General features: G+C 39.9%; 1 protein-coding gene across 2 annotated transcripts in view; it reads left to right on the plus strand.

Annotated features, from left to right (window-relative positions):
- Positions 1-15,760, plus strand: part of IFT122 (intraflagellar transport 122) — a 30,228-nt gene extending 14,468 nt beyond the window's left edge. For both annotated transcript variants that reach the window (XM_084292653.1, XM_084292654.1), the window contains exons 13-25: positions 166-327; positions 3,180-3,346; positions 4,220-4,391; positions 5,516-5,618; positions 7,177-7,317; positions 8,318-8,415; positions 9,290-9,390; positions 11,116-11,281; positions 12,274-12,385; positions 12,821-12,949; positions 13,782-13,858; positions 14,524-14,688; positions 15,376-15,760. In XM_084292653.1, the coding sequence (XP_084148779.1) occupies positions 166-327; positions 3,180-3,346; positions 4,220-4,391; positions 5,516-5,618; positions 7,177-7,317; positions 8,318-8,415; positions 9,290-9,390; positions 11,116-11,281; positions 12,274-12,385; positions 12,821-12,949; positions 13,782-13,858; positions 14,524-14,688; positions 15,376-15,465 (1,683 nt within the window). In that variant the 3' untranslated portion in view covers positions 15,466-15,760. The remainder of the gene's footprint in view (positions 1-165; positions 328-3,179; positions 3,347-4,219; positions 4,392-5,515; positions 5,619-7,176; positions 7,318-8,317; positions 8,416-9,289; positions 9,391-11,115; positions 11,282-12,273; positions 12,386-12,820; positions 12,950-13,781; positions 13,859-14,523; positions 14,689-15,375) is intronic.
- The last annotated feature ends 1,834 nt before the right edge of the window (positions 15,761-17,594 follow it).

Here is a 17,594-nt window from a genome sequence, read left to right on the forward strand (position 1 = left end):
ATTATAAATTCACCAAAAATGTAGGAGAAGCATAATCATCATATCATGTTACAGGATTTTATTAACAGCTAAAATCTGAGCTTGAAAATCCAACTCCTTCAATGCCTGTTTCTCACCTGGGTCCTGATCATCTAGAATGTTCTACATCTTGTTTCTTTTTTCCAGGAGCGGAAGAAGCATGGAGAAAATGTCAATGAACTGTTCCTAGCAGATGTTTATGCCTACCAGGGAAAATTCCACGAGGCAGCAAAGCTGTACAAAAAGAGTGGGCATGAGAACCTAGCTCTGGATATGTACTCTGATTTACGCATGTTTGACTATGCGAAGGTAATAGTTTGCAACTGAGTATTTAAATGCAGAAATACTAACAGGTACCTGTAAATGTTTTCAAACTATGATTCTATAAAAGGACAGGATGAAGAGCAGGTTTTGCATTCCAACTTTCTCTTTTGGTTGGCTGAAGTCCATTTAGGCTTACAGGTGTGGAAAACGTCTGTTTTCTGTGTCTATAAGCAATATTGGCATTTTTCTTCAGAGCCTGTAACTGAGGTAGCAGACTGTGTATTGTGTAGCCCCAAGTGTATCCATGTGGCTCGTGGCTTTTCAGTGAATTTTTTAATAGGCACTACTAGGGGTGACTTTGGGATTTTGGTTATAGAGCATCATCCATAGTCATTTGCCTTTTTCAAAAACTAAAAATCTAGTTTTCATAGTGGTTTCTTTCCCACTGGTTGCTCAAGAATCCTTTTTATTTATTTACTGGCTTCTGAAGTGGAGGTGTGAGGTATGTGCGCCATGTGTTTAATTCACTTCCCTATTGCAACAAAAATATTTTTCTTTCATAGTTTGAACTTAAGCATTTAAGTCGGTATTAATATATTTTATAAACTGTGTAATATACTGAACTAGTATATTTTTGTTCCCTAGAGAATTTGCTTCCCAAGAATCAATCTGTCTTGGCATTTTTTCTTAACTCTGTCCCCAAGTAGAAATAAATTGAATACCGTTTTAACAAGTGATGTTTTTATATGGTGATAAGAAAGCATCATTTACCTTTTGTCTTCTATGGTGTTTTCATCTGAATATCACTGAGAACGTATGCAGTGTTCAGTGTTGTTCATCGCTTGTCAGAGCCTTATTCTGTCCAGTACTGGACAAAGACTTTACCATGACATGCATATAAACTGTTTTAGCATAGATTCCATGAATTATGCTACAGAGAGCTTTTTCTTCCAAGTGCTTAATATATAAATACTTTGGGACTTGGCTGATGTAAGTTGGACTGCTGCTATTTTTGGCTGATGAGTCTTCGTTAGCTTCAGTGTTTTGGCTCTTGAACATAAAGTAATTCATGGATGAAAATTTTCCCATAAGCCTTCATTAGAATCTTTTAATTCTTGGCAGTAGTCACATTTATATTTAGTGGAGAGCAAAAGGTCTTGTGCCTCCTATCCTTGAGAGTAATTCAATGCAGAAGAAACTAAAGGTACTTATTAGCATTTGAAGGAAGCCTCTTGTGCAGGGAGTGCATGATGCATGGAAGAACATGGGAAACACCCTTGCTGCCAGGTATTTTTTCCAAGGAAAGATAGATGGAGGGGGGAGGAGGGGGTTAATTGTGCCAGAATTAAGCAAAGAGACCCTTTCAGAGTCTGATTTCTTGTGTTTGAGGCTAACTTTGATTAGTTCCAGCTAGAGAGACCAGACTAAAGGCAGAGGTCAGGAAGTCCTTTGATATGTGGTCATAGGCTCATTATCACAGTACCAGATCACAAATTACTGAGAACTCACAAAATAAAACCCTCTTTATACTTGAAGAAGCTGAGCTTTTGATTTTGGACTTAACTCTGATGACCTATGCTGGCAAACAGAAGTTGTATCAAAGATTGTTCAACTTGATTCCTTGTCTTCGGTTTTTCATGTTAGAAGATTATCACAACATCTGTATGGTTAGTCTCCTGAATCAGGGCTGTGTTGCAGTAGTTAAATGAACTTGACATAGGATTTTGTTCTAGTGTTAAGAGCTGACATCTGGTTGTAGTTCTGTACCTGCTGACTATCTGCATCAGGGAAAGTGGTGAGCTGTGATACTGGAACAGTTCTGCTATGTGTGTTTTTTGTGTTGTGGGTCTTGTTTGTTTTTTAATCTGAAACAGAATTTAATAGAAACCTTGAGGATAAGGTATCTTTCCTATCTACATAGTTTTCCATTCCTGCTCTATTCTAATTTTTCATTTGGTAAAAGCTGTTTTAAAGGACAGTAGTCTGTTCTCTTAACAGCCAAAATTGCCTTTAATTGATCTTCCAGTTTTGAAGTACAATTTTTTTTCCTGCTGCATGATGTCACAGATGTGAACCATATGGTGCCAGGGCTTTGGTATTGGCAGAAGCTGAACAAACTATTAAAAATAGTTTCAAAACGGTCATCATTGCAGCATCCAGACTTGCAGTTTGCCTTACTGTGCAGAAGTCCAGCCAGTAGCTGTAGCTCTCTTGAGCAGCTGTCATTCCATCCTTATAGAACTTCTTCGATATATGGTAGTACAATTATCAAGGGTATTTGCAGAAAATGAGATTTCAGTCTTTAATTGATTTGTGGGGCATCCTGATGCTTACGTATAATTTAAGTGGATGTACTGGTGTTACCTAAGCACAGGGTTGAGTCATCTTTGAGAATGAAAGAGCACTTTCTTAAAAGAAACTTAAAATTGGTATTTCTCTCTCTCTCTCTCTCTCTCTCTCCTTTTAAGATTAGTAGCATTTTGTTTTAGAAAGGTGTGTTCCTAGATGGCATGCAGAAATCTATGAAAAAAAAAAGACAAAACACAAAACTACAAAAGTAGTTTATATCTACTTAAACAGGTTCAACAGGGGAAACCTCCCAGCTTGATTCCTTGGAAAGCTACTGATAACCTCTGAGGCATCTTTGTCATTCTTCTCATAGCCCTCACAGAATCTCTCACAGAGGGAACACATGCCATTGTTTCCTACCGAACATTGGTCTTTGATTAGTTGCTGAAAGCTGGATCAATTTCTGTTGCTCTGTATGCACTGTTTTTTTTTCTTAGAAGGCATAACAATATTAATCAAAAAAGCTCTTATGTATTTTAGAATTCAGAATGTAACAGTGTTTGTGACCAGAAAGTAATGCCAACTTTTTTTGTACTGTGCTATTTCAGGATTTTCTCAGGTCTGGAGATCCCAAAGACACAAAGATGCTAATAAAAAAGCAAGCAGATTGGGCCAAGAATATCAATGAGCCAAAAGCAGCAGTGGAGATGTACCTTTCTGCAGGCGAGCACATGAAAGCCATAGAAATCAGCGGGGACCATGGCTGGGTTGATACGTAGGTTTTAATTCCATCTCTGAGTTACTGTATAACAGAAACTTGAGTGAATTCTGCTTAACTTTAAAATAGGACAAAACCCATTTGATACACTCAGTATGATATAAACAAAGGTGCATAAGCTGTATTTGAAGCACATCTACAATTTAATATGTTTCAAAAGTTGCATTAAATGTTCAGAGCATGGGGCATTATGCTATGAAAATAACTGTGTTACAATAATAAACAACGTGAATGGGTTCCTCTGTATTATGGGGCTGTCTTCTAAAATATGCATGCCTTAAACATTTCAGAGTAATCATCACAGCAGTGACTGTATTTGGTAGCCTATTTATGTTTTAAACTGTTGCAACTGAATTGGAGCACGGAATTGCTAGACATAAATTCTTGGGCAACTCTTGTCCTGGTCAAATCCTTCTTGATTCGCAGTAATTCATACTTGGGGTCTTCTGCTGACTTAACATAAAAACTTGGACAGGTGACTCCGCATTCCCTTGACTCGGTTTCCCTTGTGGCAAATGGAGTAGTGTTTATTCATGAGTTTGTTTTTTTTTAGGTCAGAGTTAAGGAATCGTGTCCCATGTGACTTAGTCATGTAGGACCTACTGCTTCCCTCTGTCCATGACTGAGCAAACCCACTGAGGACAGTTTGTTGTGATATGGAATTGTGTGCATTAGTAAGGATTGTAGGAACAGGTTTTGAGCTTGTAAAAGATAAAAAGAATTTTAAACAGCTTTCAGTAAGCGTTCAAACAGCGGGTCATGTGATACTACTATTACAGTATTAAATAATAGCCGATTAACAGTGAAGTTCTTACAATAGTTAAATAGCAGCTGAACCTGGAATGTTTGCCATCTTTTTATGGTGTCTAGGTTAATAGAAGTTGCTCGGAAACTGGATAAAGCTGAGCGTGAGCCTTTGTTAAAATGTGCCTTCTATTTTAAGAAACTTGATAACCCTGGCTATGCAGCAGAAACATACATGAAGGTTGGTGACCTGAAAGCATTGGTCCAACTCTACGTGGAGACTCTTCGCTGGGAAGAAGTAAGCATGCTTTTGGTTCCTTTGTTCAAAACTGCTACTACTTATTATCTCTGGTTGAAGGAGGGAGATAAATGTCTGGTTCCTCCACCACTGGAGTGAAGGGGGAAGCAGGGAGGGTGAAGGCTTCCACAGAATGTGATTCTGAGTACTCAGGTTAATTTTGTATGCTCATTGCTCTTTCTTTGATTTTGTTTATGGGTGATTTTGGTGTTTTTTGGTGTAGTGTGTTTTTTTGTTTTCTTAAATGTCCTGGCTGAACATTTCTTGGTCTCATTTCTGAACACCTTTTTTGCCTGTTGAGGTATAGTTGCCCATTTCCTATGCAAATCCTTAAGATGCTTCTAGCCCATTAGAATAAATATAAATTATATCAGGGGAAATATCAGGGAAATTCTGTTTTGAGCTGCATTATTTTTATAACTTGGACATGTGTGAGTGAGAATACCATATGTATGATGTAGATCTGATGAATGTATGCTGTGTGAACCCCACTTTATAAGCTAGATTTATGCTTACGATTAGGTAAAGTTTTGCTGACTTCAGTGGGTTTTTCCATGGAAGCACGAGTCGGCCAGTATCGCATACTTCAAAGCTGGGGTTACCTTAGTTCTGTTCGTATTTCTTCAAATTGAGATTTTGATAGGTGTAACTTCAGGGTTTTCAAAGTGCCACTAGAACTGACACTTAACCCCCCCTGTAAATTATATAGGTGCTTTTGAAAATTGTATGCTTATTCTTCTGTTGACCAGTTAGTGAGCTTAGGAAACAAACCCTGTTTACAGTGTTGCTTCAGTCTCTTTAGAAGATACATTCAGTAAAAAAATGAAAACATTTCATGTTTCATGCTGTGAAATTTACTGAATTTCCTAGATACACTTTCACGTTTCCCTAATTCATAATCCAGACTGCTGCTATGCTTAGTTTTTCTTTTGTTGGTGATTGCTTTTTATTTTAAAATACATTAGTTTCATACTGGAGAAAAGATGGATATAATCTGTATTATGTGTATGTATTTTCATTGTGAATTTACTCGGAAATAAAAGATTGATCCCGTGGAGTATGCTAAACCTTTTAACTGTTTAAATCATGCAGTATGCTAAAAATGAATTTATTATGTACCTCAGGCATTTGCTTTGAGTGAAAAGCATCCTGAATTCAAAGATGATGTCTATGTCCCTTATGCTCAGTGGCTAGCAGAGAGTGATAGATTTGAAGAAGCCCAAAAAGGTAAGACTTGCAGACAGACCACTGGACACTCAAAATGTCCTCTGTACTTTTCCAACACCGAGTATGCAGTCTTTGCCCTCGAGGGTTTCTTATCAGTGAGATTCAAAACCAAATAGAAACCATGTTTTCAGACCAGTCTTAAAGAAAAGTAGCTGGAGGTCTCTATTAATTAGAAAATGTTATGGATCTGTCAGAAGCGATGGCATCCAAATATAGTTCCAGATTTTTCCATCTCATTGCATAGCTGAGATTGACACGTGGCTACAGGTATTTGGCATATAATCTGAACTGTTCTGATTAATATTTTCATCACAATAAGATTCAAAGTGTAGCAAGTACTTTGCAGGTCAGAGTGGAAAGACCTGTTTTTCCTTACGTTTAGATAATGTTGGCTTTGTACAAGGAAAATCTTCATGTTTCTTTAAGAATTTTCTAGATTTTTGTTAGGCTTATAAAATTACCCTTAAAGAGAACTGTCAACCTTCCATCGTGTGGACAGGCTTCAAAATTTTATTCGTAAATTGTTCCAGGGATAAGAAGAGATTTGAAGCAAGCTCCATGTGGAGCCAGCATGTTTTTAGTATACTTCCTTTTCTCAGGTGCAGCTCCATGTGACTGTTGCATCTGCTGTTTCCAGAGCCAGCTCGGATCTAAGAGTATAACTGCATTTGCATATAAGGGCCAAGCTAGTGAACATGCCAGACGTGAGCTGTCTGTACAAAACTAGTTTATATGTCTCAGCAGTAAACCTTTGAGCATCTTTTAGGGCAGCTTAGTAGTTTGCACACAGAGCTCTGCACATGTAGGTATATTGTTCACAGTTAGTTCCACAGAGGACTGCTGAAGTTTCTTGGCTGATATAAATTCCCCCAAATGGGGTGAGCTAGAGATCATTGTGTATGTATATATGACAATTTGGTTATATAGAAACTACCTAAAGTCAGGAGGCAATTGTGCTATCTTTATTTATTTTTTTTCCTTTATTACCCTATATGAAGGCAGTGTTTGCCAAATGCATTTTTATCAAGTGAGAATTCAGTATCTAACTTTATACTGGTTTCTGAGGTTCAGTTAAAGAAATGCTTTTAATAAATGCTAGAATGATATAGTAAATGGTAAAATCTTTAAAAAAAATTATTCAAATTTTTTTCAAAAATTATTGCAAACTAGAGCACTAACTTCAATTTATTGTAGTTTTGAATGCAAGTGTGATTTGTGGTGTTTAGAGTTTGCTTGTATACAAATCTAAAAGATCATTGTGGTTTTACTCTTTTCTATATTTAAATAAAAAAACAGAACACCCGGCATTGTACAATGTCTGTCAGCTCAAGAGCCCCTGAGACAGTGCAAAAGCCATAAAATACCTACAGATCCATCTCATGTTCCATTAGTGTTGCTGCTTTCAAGGAGAAAAATACGAGTGTATAATCCTTTTCATCCTCTCTGAGTAGATGATTTGATATTGGCTGAATAGGCTGCTCTTAATTTAAAAACATTAATTTCAGTTAATTGATATAATCACACTGTAAAATCCTCTTTGTTTTGGCCTTCTTCATAGCATTCCACAAGGCTGGCAGGCAGAGTGAAGCTGTTAGAGTGCTGGAGCAGCTAACACACAATGCTGTGGTTGAAAGCCGATTTAATGATGCAGCCTATTATTATTGGATGCTTTCCATGCAGTGTTTAGATATAGCCCAAGGTAAGTAACTGAAAGGAAGTTCGTATTTGTTACCTTCTTGTGCATGTAAACAACTAGTGAATTGTGATAGAATTGCTGTAACTACTTCACTGTTGTTTTTTTCTTCTTTTGTGCTGTATGCAGCTCTGGCTTGTGCTATTTTTGTAGTCCCCTGTTTTTCCCATGTGCTTATTTAAAACAGATGAGCAAAACAACAACATCGGCATGTGTAGGCCTCGTTCTGAAATCTGGCTAGAATTGAAATAGTGTCTCCTGGGATCCTGTATCCTCACGTACCTTCCCTCAACACACTTCAGCTAGAGAACTGATTGGCAGGTTAAAGTACTAGTAACTAAAAGGTGGCCTTGGAGCATAAGATCTGCCTAGTACTTGAATGTGGGTGGGGGAGATACTTTACAAACTATTTTTGACAACAAATAAAAACCCGATTATTAGCTATCATCTCTTCTGCAGTGAGAGAGGGGCGGAGCCAGTGGTTAAGAGATGTAGCTTGGTAACGAATACAAAGATTGATAATGCTGTCTTATGCCTGGTGCTGTAAGTACATTTTTTAGTTCAGCTGTTGCTTGATAGTGCTGACATATTACCCCTGAGGTATTGTATGGGAATGCAAATTGTTCCACATTTTTAGTGGTGTATTTAATATCTGTGAAACAAATGTTTCAAAACTCATTTTACTTGTAAACTCTGAAGTTATGAATGAAGTTCCCAGTGATGCACAGCTACGATTTTCTGCCTTTAAGTCTGCCATAGCCTCTAGCTATGTTAAAACTATTGCTTTATCTGTTGTGTTTTACCATGCTTTTTTAAAGCAGAAACTTGCTCACAAGAATAGCAAGTCTATTTAACCTGTGTTTTGCACAAGTAGATGGGACACACCTGGACTGGCATGCACTTCTTTTGGAAATGCTGGCACTAGTATCATAATACATCGTTTTCTCCCCACTGAGTCTCGTAAACTCATCTTGGAGACTTAGACTAATGCCTTTACATCCCACAGAGAATGAACAACAGAAGACTGAAATGTTACAGAAGTTTCATCACTTCCAGCATTTGGCAGAAGTTTACCATGTCTATCACTATATTCAAAGATACACGGTAAGGTATTTACCTTAGAAGTTGTGTATTTATGCTTTATGAGCATTTTTCTTTTAGGAGTCCAGAAATAACTAGAGGTATTTAATGACTTACCAATGATACTGTATAGTAATTTATTTCTTTGCCTTCCGTTGTACTGCACAAGAACTTCTGTTGTCTTAGTTCCTAAAAGCTGCAGTGCAATTTTAGCAGATCTGTGTTTGTCTCAATGTGGGCAGAGGATATGACAACGGTTGAATTTCCTCCCCCAGTCCTTTTTTTGCTAGCTGTATTGACTTGCTTCCAGTGACTGGGTCTCTAGTCCTGTGCTGGCTGTGGTAGGCTCTTTAATCATGGAAAACAGTTCTGAACAGAAGGCAACGAGCTTAGAGATTCCCACAGTGTGGTACTTGTATCAGTAATGATACTTATAAATTACTCCAGAATGATAGACAGTCTTGAGGAGGGAGCTCCCTCTGCTTCCAGCAGTTACAGTAATGTTACCACCACTGTTGGTGAAAGCATCTTCTGTAAAACGTTTGAGAACCCTCGATCCATGCCCTTACGCAAAAGAAGACTCTCTGCAGTTGAGGTCTGTGCTGGTCAGACTACTTCAGCCCATGAATGGTGGAGACTTCACACCAATAGTGATTGGTATGTCCTGTTTTTAGATAGCCTGTTAAAGATTGGATCTCTTTTTGTCTTTCTGTGTGTAGCAGGCATGAACATTGGTGTTACACATGTAAAACCTACTTGGTATATTCTGTCAGCACCTCTTCTTTTTGCAACTGTATGCAAGAGACACCGTACTTGAGATGCCTGGTGTTGTGATGCTTAGTGATAGAGATTGTTAGTTTGTCAGCTTAGAAATGTCTGTTTATTTTTAATACTGCAGGAGGAGCCTTTCAGTTTCCACTTGCCCGAAACACTCTTCAATATTTCCAGGTTTCTGCTTCACAGCTTAACAAAGGAGACTCCTTTGGGGATCTCAAAAGTGTATCCTTCCAATACAGCACAGAATCTAGAGGCTGAAATGCATGAAAAGAATAATTGAAGCTGACCCACAATGCAGAGATCCACTTTAGGGTATGTTCAGTTTCAGCTGTTGGTTACAGTTAATGGAAATTGACTTGTGTCCCTAAGGAAATAATCAGCACCTTCAAACCATTGTGTTTAACTGCACTACCTTCCCCCTCCAGTCTTTGGGAGCTGTAAAAATCAACCAACATGTAATTCTCAGCCACCCACCCAGTCTGATGCATCGCCTTTGTCAGGGAAGCAAGTTCTAGGATACTAGTCATCGAAACAGGATGTTGGCTCTGAATCTTGACAGTGTTGCTGCAAGGAGACTGAACTGAGACAGGAGGTGGTGGAGGGAGGGGAGAAACAGGCGCTTTTGCTTCATATGAGGCTGGTATAGCTGTGTAGTGTCTATCAAGATAACATTTGCACAGCTTTGTTAGTGCATATTGCATCTTTTGGAAATACTTCATAAAAGGCCTGTGTGAACACTGTAGAAATGCACCTGTCTGTAAAAAATAACAAAAAGGGTCAGCAGTTGCCTTAGGGAAAGCGTGACATTCTTGGTTTTGCTTCCATTGTGGCTCTGGGTGGGATGTTTGCTTTCCTTTTAGTAACTTCCTCACTTACAAAGGAATGATCTTTCAAAAAGTCTTTCGTAACATTCCTTGTGCCCATTAGGATTGGTAGCTTTCTAAACAGCAGTTATTGTTACATGCTAATGAAAGAGACACCCCTTGGTCACTGCCACAGCATGCGCTGAGTTCTTTCCAGTAAGATGATGTACGTTTAGTAGGTGGCAGTGCATTACTGGTGTTCATACCTGTCTGTCTCTCCATATATGTAAAATTTGAATGGGAAAATCCATTCACTCTAAAACTAACTTCAAAATGGAGTCAGAAAATTTAACCCAAGCAATATTAATGTAGGGTTGTTGTGGTTTGACCCACCCGGCAGCCACGCACCTCACAGCCGTTTGCTCACCCTCCCTCTCTGGGATGGGGGAGAGAGTCAGAAAGAAATGAAAGTCTGTGGGTTGAGATAAAGACAGTTTATTAGGACAGAAAAGAAAGGAAAATAATAATAATGCTAACAGTACTACTACTAAGAATGTGCACAAACAAGTGATGCCCAATGCAGTTGCTCACCACCCGCTGACCGATGCCCAGTCTATCCCCAAGCAGCCGCCTCCCACCCGGCTAGCCCCCCCTATTTATTGTTCAGCATGACCCCAGATGGGATGGAACACCCCTGTGGCCAGTTTGGATCAGCTCTCCTGGGTCTGTCCCCTCCTGCTGGCAGGACAGAGCGAAAAGCTGAGACGTCCTTGGCTTGGTGTAAGCACTGCTCTGCAACAATTAAAACATCGGGGTGTTATCAGCACTCTTCCCATCCTAAGCCAAAACACAGCACCCTACCAGCTGCTAGGAGGAAAAGTAATTCTGTCCTAGCCAAACCAGGACAAGGGGCAGTTCCTTACCTCACTGAAAATTGCCCCCAGCCACTTTGATAGTCCTTTCAGATTTGTTTATTTAAATGGAGTTAAGTATATAGTTCTGTGTATATATATATGTATTTTGTTAAGGCCTATTTGAACTGCTGTTGTAGAATATGCCTCATTGCACGCTTTCTGTGACTGGAAAAAGCACTGTAGTTTTTACTAAATGCCATATGTATTTTTATTCCTTAATTTAATTGTAGTAATACATTATTTGCCCTGGCAAAACAGAGTAAAGCTCTTGGTGCATATAAACTGGCTCGTCATGCCTATGACAAGTTACAGGGACTGCAGATTCCAGCTAGGTTCCAGAAATCAATTGAGTTGGGCAGCCTGACAATCCGATCCAAGCCATTTCATGACAGTGAAGTAAGTTGCATTGTTTCCTTTTAATCATTAATAAGTAGTCTAATGCAAGAATCTGAGTTGCCTTATACATAAAAGTCTGAAATACATTCTGCTAGGTCTGTGGTATAATTATATTTCCACTGGAAGCAGTCCTTTTATTGTTATTCTTCAGGTCAGGCTTCCATTTGCTCCTGAGAACAAACTAAAATCAGTTCTTTCTTGATAGGCAGCTTCTGTCCTCCCTCTCCTGTCTTGTGTCTACCTTCTTCTCTGCCTATTAATTCCTTCGAGCCTTTTTCTCTCTGATCCACATGCAATTACACCATGGTCTTTATGACTTTCTGCAGCTGGAGGTCACTTTCATTTGTCCCAACTCCTAGCACTCCTTCCCTCCTCCCCCTATCCCTTGAATGACCTTCCTTCCTTAAGTCTTATTTTATCACCTTTTCTTCTTTAACTGAAGCCTGAATTTCTGCAGTGCTCTATAAAGCCACGTCTCATGGAGTACTCACTAAAAATAAATTGTATTGTGCACTGAACAAGCACCTGGCTACCTGAAATAATAGAAACACAGTCTTAAGAACTGCCTAAAATAACTGTGCTCTTGAAAAGAAGAGAAATGAATTAATTGGAAAACTTGAATTTGACCAAACCTGCAAAGAAAAAAAATTCTCAGTAAAAAAAAAAAAATCTCAGTAAACTTCCCTTCAACTTCTTTTAGTACTATGTATTTGATTCAAAATTTTGCTTCTGTTACTGTGAAGGCAAGGTGAAAATATCATTGTTGGAATGGTGAAGACAGCTATTTTTTAATGTGAAAGCGTGCTGTTTTATTAAAAAAGAAAAGCGTTTTCAGATGTTTAAGGGTCTGATTTCACAGCAATATTTCTTCCGATTAGGGCTGATACAATATCAGTGGTGTAAACCTAAGGAACCCCTGTTTAATTGAAACCAAAGTGTACCAGATATGCTGGCCTGTTTATGATTACTGTGCTCTGTATGTGTCTTTGCAGGAGCTTGTACCCTTGTGTTATAGGTGCTCTACCAACAACCCTTTGCTAAATAACTTGGGGAATGTCTGCATTAATTGCAGACAACCTTTCGTCTTCTCCGCGTCCTCCTATGGTGCGTTGGAATATCATACTTTGTTGTACTTTTCATGTTGATAAATGTTAAACTGAACAGAATACGTTAGCACTTGCTGTGTTCCCTTTGCTATGTTACCTGGACAAGCAAATCTTCCCTTTCAGTGTTGTTACATTTGCCTAAGTGGCTGCTTCTTGTCCCAGGCATAGTTGGATGTCACTGCAGGACGGCAGCAGCAAAGCATTGCTTTATTATGAAACAAGTGTATAAAGTGTTCAGTGAACACAGATGTCATCCTTTGAGAAGCTGAGGCATTTTTTTGTTTGGTTGCTTTTGTTTTGCTTTGTTTTCTCCTTCATGAGAACGTGTGGGGAGAAGCCAGAGGATGTTCACTTCTTAAAGGGCAAAGTATTTTCTAGAAGGCCTTTTCTGAGCTCTTGTAGGTCATGCTCCTTGTTTTTCACACCCCTTTAGAAGTGCTGCATCTGGTTGAGTTCTATTTGGAAGACGGCATCACAGATGAAGAAGCTGTAGCTCTCATTGATCTTGAAGCTCCAAGATTGAATAAGAGAGAGAATAAATGGCAAGAGATGATGAGTGACAGTATCCTGTTGATCAAATACTGTTTCCAGTCCCTTTCTTAGGAATAAATAAGCAATTTTGATTTTTTTATAGGTTTAATTTTTTTTTGTCATACGACTGATGCAAGTATGATTTTGTTTCCTTTTCAAGTTAGTATAACAAACAGTGATATATTAGTTAAATCTAATACATTTATAAAGATTTCTCATCACAAAACCTTGTTTCTAATTATCTGAAATACTTCATTTTAACAGTGGAATGCCATGCTGTACCTATTCTGTTGTAACTGCTTTCAGTAAAGAGTGGGGAGAACCTGAAGTGTGCTACTCACTTCCAGTAACAGCTTGCTTTAGAGGCTGCTTTCTTCTAAAGCAAGGGAAACCAGCACGGGTTTTCTTCATAACCATTCCTGTTGGAATCTCTTTTGTAATGTTTTGGCACCCAGTTGCTGTGGGGGCCATATAATGCTAGGTGCAGAGTAATGCATAAGAAAACATAATCTCTGATTATAACTACTTAAACGTAATTTAAAGAGTTGGCTTCACTTGCTTTTTGCAATGTCAGATGTGGACAGACAGGAAATCAGGCAGAGCTGATGTCATATTTGGTTGTAGTCAGTTTTGCTGGCCTACAACTGCTGCAAGTGTAAAGTTCCCTAGTTACTGTGCTCAGAGTAACCCGTTCTCTAGTACTTCCTGTAATAACCTAGGCACTGTAGAACACCTTAACCCTCTGGAGCAACAAGAATACCAGTCCTGCTAGAATGGTTTTTATATTTATTCTGTGAGTGCTAGCTACAGTGAGAACAGCCAATTTTATAGAACTCTGGTTCTTCCTTAAGAAATGTCTTTAGATGCACAGAGTTTGAGGCTTGATGACAATGCAGACATTATTGAAGATGATCCCTTTACAGCAAAACTGAGCTTTGAGGTAAGAGCCTTACCAGTGCCTTCCCATGGCTTCTTTCTTGCTACCAATAAAAATCAATAGAAAATCTTGACTTGCAGCTCATGCTGCTCTGCTAGTCTGAATGTGTTATGTAGACTACTACAAGAGAGATACAGATCAGGGGGCTGAGAGAGATGGAACTAGGGAGGGAAAGGGGTTTACCAGATAATAACTCCTCTCTTAAAAAATAAAAATAAAAAAAATAATAATTAAAAAAAAAGAGTTTGCTGGGAAAATCATAAAAAACAAACAAACAAAACCCCAAGGTATATAAAAAGATCTTAAAGTAAATGTTCCTGGAATTTGGTTTTATCATCATGCAGTGGGGTTGTCTTCTGTGGGTATTACTATAAAACAGTCATTACTGTGAGGTTTTAATACGTGCCTGTGGGCATGGGTATTCTTTACAAAGAGTTGTGTTAACATCTATAATAGAAACTCATTGAGAAGAAGATGAAGATGTAGCTGGACGCTGTTGTCACTGGAAACGTTGATAAAACTGCCAGTGAGTTTGGTGGGATCAGGCTCAGGCCAATTGTATATTGCCTTTTCCTGCTGAATTGTACTTTGCATTTTACAAGATCTTATTAATCCTCAGAGGACTTTGCAGTTGGTAACAATTTCTTTCTAAATCTGCTCACCTGCAGCAAGGAGGCTCAGAATTTGTTCCAGTGGTTGTGAATCGTGCTGTTCTCCAGTCACTGAGTCGGAGGGACGTTCTGATTAAACGCTGGCCAAAGCCATTGCGATGGCAGTACTACCGTTCCCTGCTACCAGATGCCTCCATTACCATGTGTCCATCGTGTTTTCAGGTAGTGTTTTCATAGAGAGGTTTAAGAAAATACTGAGAAATTATCTGAAGCAATTCAAATCATTGATAACTTTATACTGTAAGATATATTCAGTAAATTCCTGAATGATGTAGAGACAGAGAAGCAATGAAACAATAAGCACTGTGATGCACAGAGGAACAGCTGTCTTCCGAAAACCTTGATGTAGCTGAGTTTGGGAAGAAAACTTTGAGAAGCTGCACTGACAGTAATAATAGTCAGAACCTGTGGAGCAAACCTCAGCTGAACAACAAATGCTGATTTGTACTTATTCCTTTTTGGTCTGCCTCTCTGACATTCAGCCTGTTCTAGCAAGGAAAATCGGTCAGTAAACTAAGTTAGCTTGTGGTTCAGTCCCTCTTTTCCTTCTTCCCTTCTCAGGAATGGCTTTTTGAAATACTGGAACTCAGTCACAGTAGATTACACAAACTCTAGTTTTCATCCTTCCTAAAAGTAATTCATTGTTTTGTGCATCTTCAGCTACGCTGGCAGTGATCTGCAAAATGCTGCTGTGTTGTAGGTTATAGCTCTGACAGGCAGTTGAAGGTAAGAGGGCCAATTCTTGTGTAATAGCTTCAGAATGTGTCAGAAAATCCATTGAGCTCAGTTTGCATTTTCTTTGATCTAGTCACAGGCTAATTTGTCCCTCAATTTGTTCCTAATTCTTAGATGTTCCACACAGAAGACTATGAGCTTCTCGTGCTCCAGCATAACTGTTGTCCATTCTGTCGAAGGAGAATAGATGAGTCAAACCAATGAAGAAGAACAATCTGATACCTCAACTGAGAGACTTCCCTATTGACTTGGCAAAGTACTCATTAGATTCATGGTTTTCCTAACAACTTAGTTGTCATCTTGTTCTCTTTTGTATGTGAGTGGAACTGAGTTGAAGAAATTTACCTTTTTTAAATAAGAATGTCTGTCCCCTACATTTCCCAGACAAGCAGCTGAAGTGCCATGGATTTTTACAGGAAGGTTCCTAGGGTCAAGTTCAGACTAGAAGTAATTGTTTTTACTCCAACTTGTGTTAGGACTTATTTTGTTCCTTAATACGTACCTGTTATTGTCAGAACTTCAAATAAATGGGACTATTTTTCAGTACTGTTTGTCTCAGAATCTCCTTTTAACCTATGTAGAATTCATGCTTGTTAAAACCCACATGACAGGTTCTGTATGGAAGTGTCCATTTCATGGTAACAAAAACACCCAGATGTAAGTTCCTCATCTGTCTACTGCAGCCTGTGTGTTTCTGGTAACTTTAGCGTGTTTGCCATTAATGAAGGAAAAACCACTGACCTGATGGGCTAAACAGAATGTGTTTGCGTGCTTGTAAATATCCCTCCCAGACAGCAGCTAAGCACCCGTGCAGCTGTACGCTCACTTCCCACCCCGCTCTGGCAGGATGGGAGATAATTACAAGAGCAAAAGGAGAAAAACTTGTCAGTCACGATAAAGGTAGTTCAATGAGCAAAGCCCTGTGTGCAAGAAAAGCAGTAAGCAACTTATTCTTTAATTCCTTGTGGCAGGCAGATGTCCAGCTGCTTCCTGGAAAGCAGGGCCTCGGCACGAGTAATGCTTACGTAGTGGTGGTTATGGTGTTTGTCTTCCTCTTCTCCTTTTGTTTCTGAGCACCACATCGTCTTGTATGGCACACCCCTTTGGTCAGCCCGGGTCAGCTGTACTGGCTGTGCCCACTCCTGGTGCCTGCCCACCTCTGGCCCGTCGCTGGAGGCAGAGTGGGGAACAGAATTACCCTTCAGTTCTGTGCAAGCGGTGCTCAGCAGTAGCTAAAGGGCTGCTGTTTTATCAACGCTTTTGGCAAATCCAAAACACGGCACCACATGGGCTGCTGTGAAGAATGTTAACTGCATCCCAGCCAGATGCAGCACACCAAGTACTCATGGACAACTGGAGGGCGGTTACTGAGCGGTTCTGACCGTGCGAGAATCCGCAGGGATCCAGCTGGGCTGGATTGGAGTTGGGAAGTGATAGGTCTCTTGACCCTAATCCAGTTCAAGTTGTACCCTTGTTAGCATGAGTTTTATTATGACATCCTGCCTGTCACAAGGCTCCCTTTGTATCGAGTGGTAAATAATAATCTAATTTACTGCTTTCAACTACTGAGGTTGGTGGGTGCTGGTAAAACAGCTGCCGTGTGAACAGCAGCACTGTGCTTGTGAAATCAGTGAGCGATGTCTCGTCTGCTTGAGTTCCCCTGCAAAGTGACACTTGGAAATCTTCCCACTCTCGTGAGCCCCCCCTGCAGCGCTGCTCCCAGCACAGGGCCCTGCTGCAGCGGGCCCAGAGGCTGGAGCCCCTCTGCTGGGAGCTGGGGGTGCTCAGCCTAAGGGGGAATGGCTCCAAACTAAGAGAGGGAGATTTAGGTCAGATAGAAGGAAGCAATTCTTCACCATGAGGGCGGTGAGGCCCTGGCTCAGGCTGCCCAGAGGAGCTGTGGGTGCCCCGTCCCTGGCAGTGCCCAAGGCCAGGCTGGATGGGGCTGGGGGCAGCCTGGGCTGGGGGCTGGGGGCCCTGCCCATGGCAGGGGGTGGCACTGGGGGGGCTTTGAGGTCCCTTCCAACCCAGCCCATGCCGTGGTTCTATGAAATAGCACTACAGGGTTTCTGAGTCCCTCAGTGGTTCCTGACCAAATTTGCTTAATTTACTGCTTTAAAAACATTCTGTTCTAATTAGCACTTGTCTGCTTTCTGACTCGTATATCACTGTTTGCAATAAAGACTTTGCAAGTGGCATTGATAAACAATGCTGTTTGATACGTGAGCCAAAATGGAATTCAGTTCGTTCTCCCAGAACTGAGCTGGCTTTGTAGAGCTAGCAGGAATGAAAAATTATAAAAATAAATAGACGGGGTTTGCAATGACACAGAG

This window comes from Netta rufina, assembly GCF_964035555.1.
Source record: "Netta rufina genome assembly, chromosome: 10".
Classification (NCBI taxonomy): domain Eukaryota; kingdom Metazoa; phylum Chordata; class Aves; order Anseriformes; family Anatidae; genus Netta; species Netta rufina.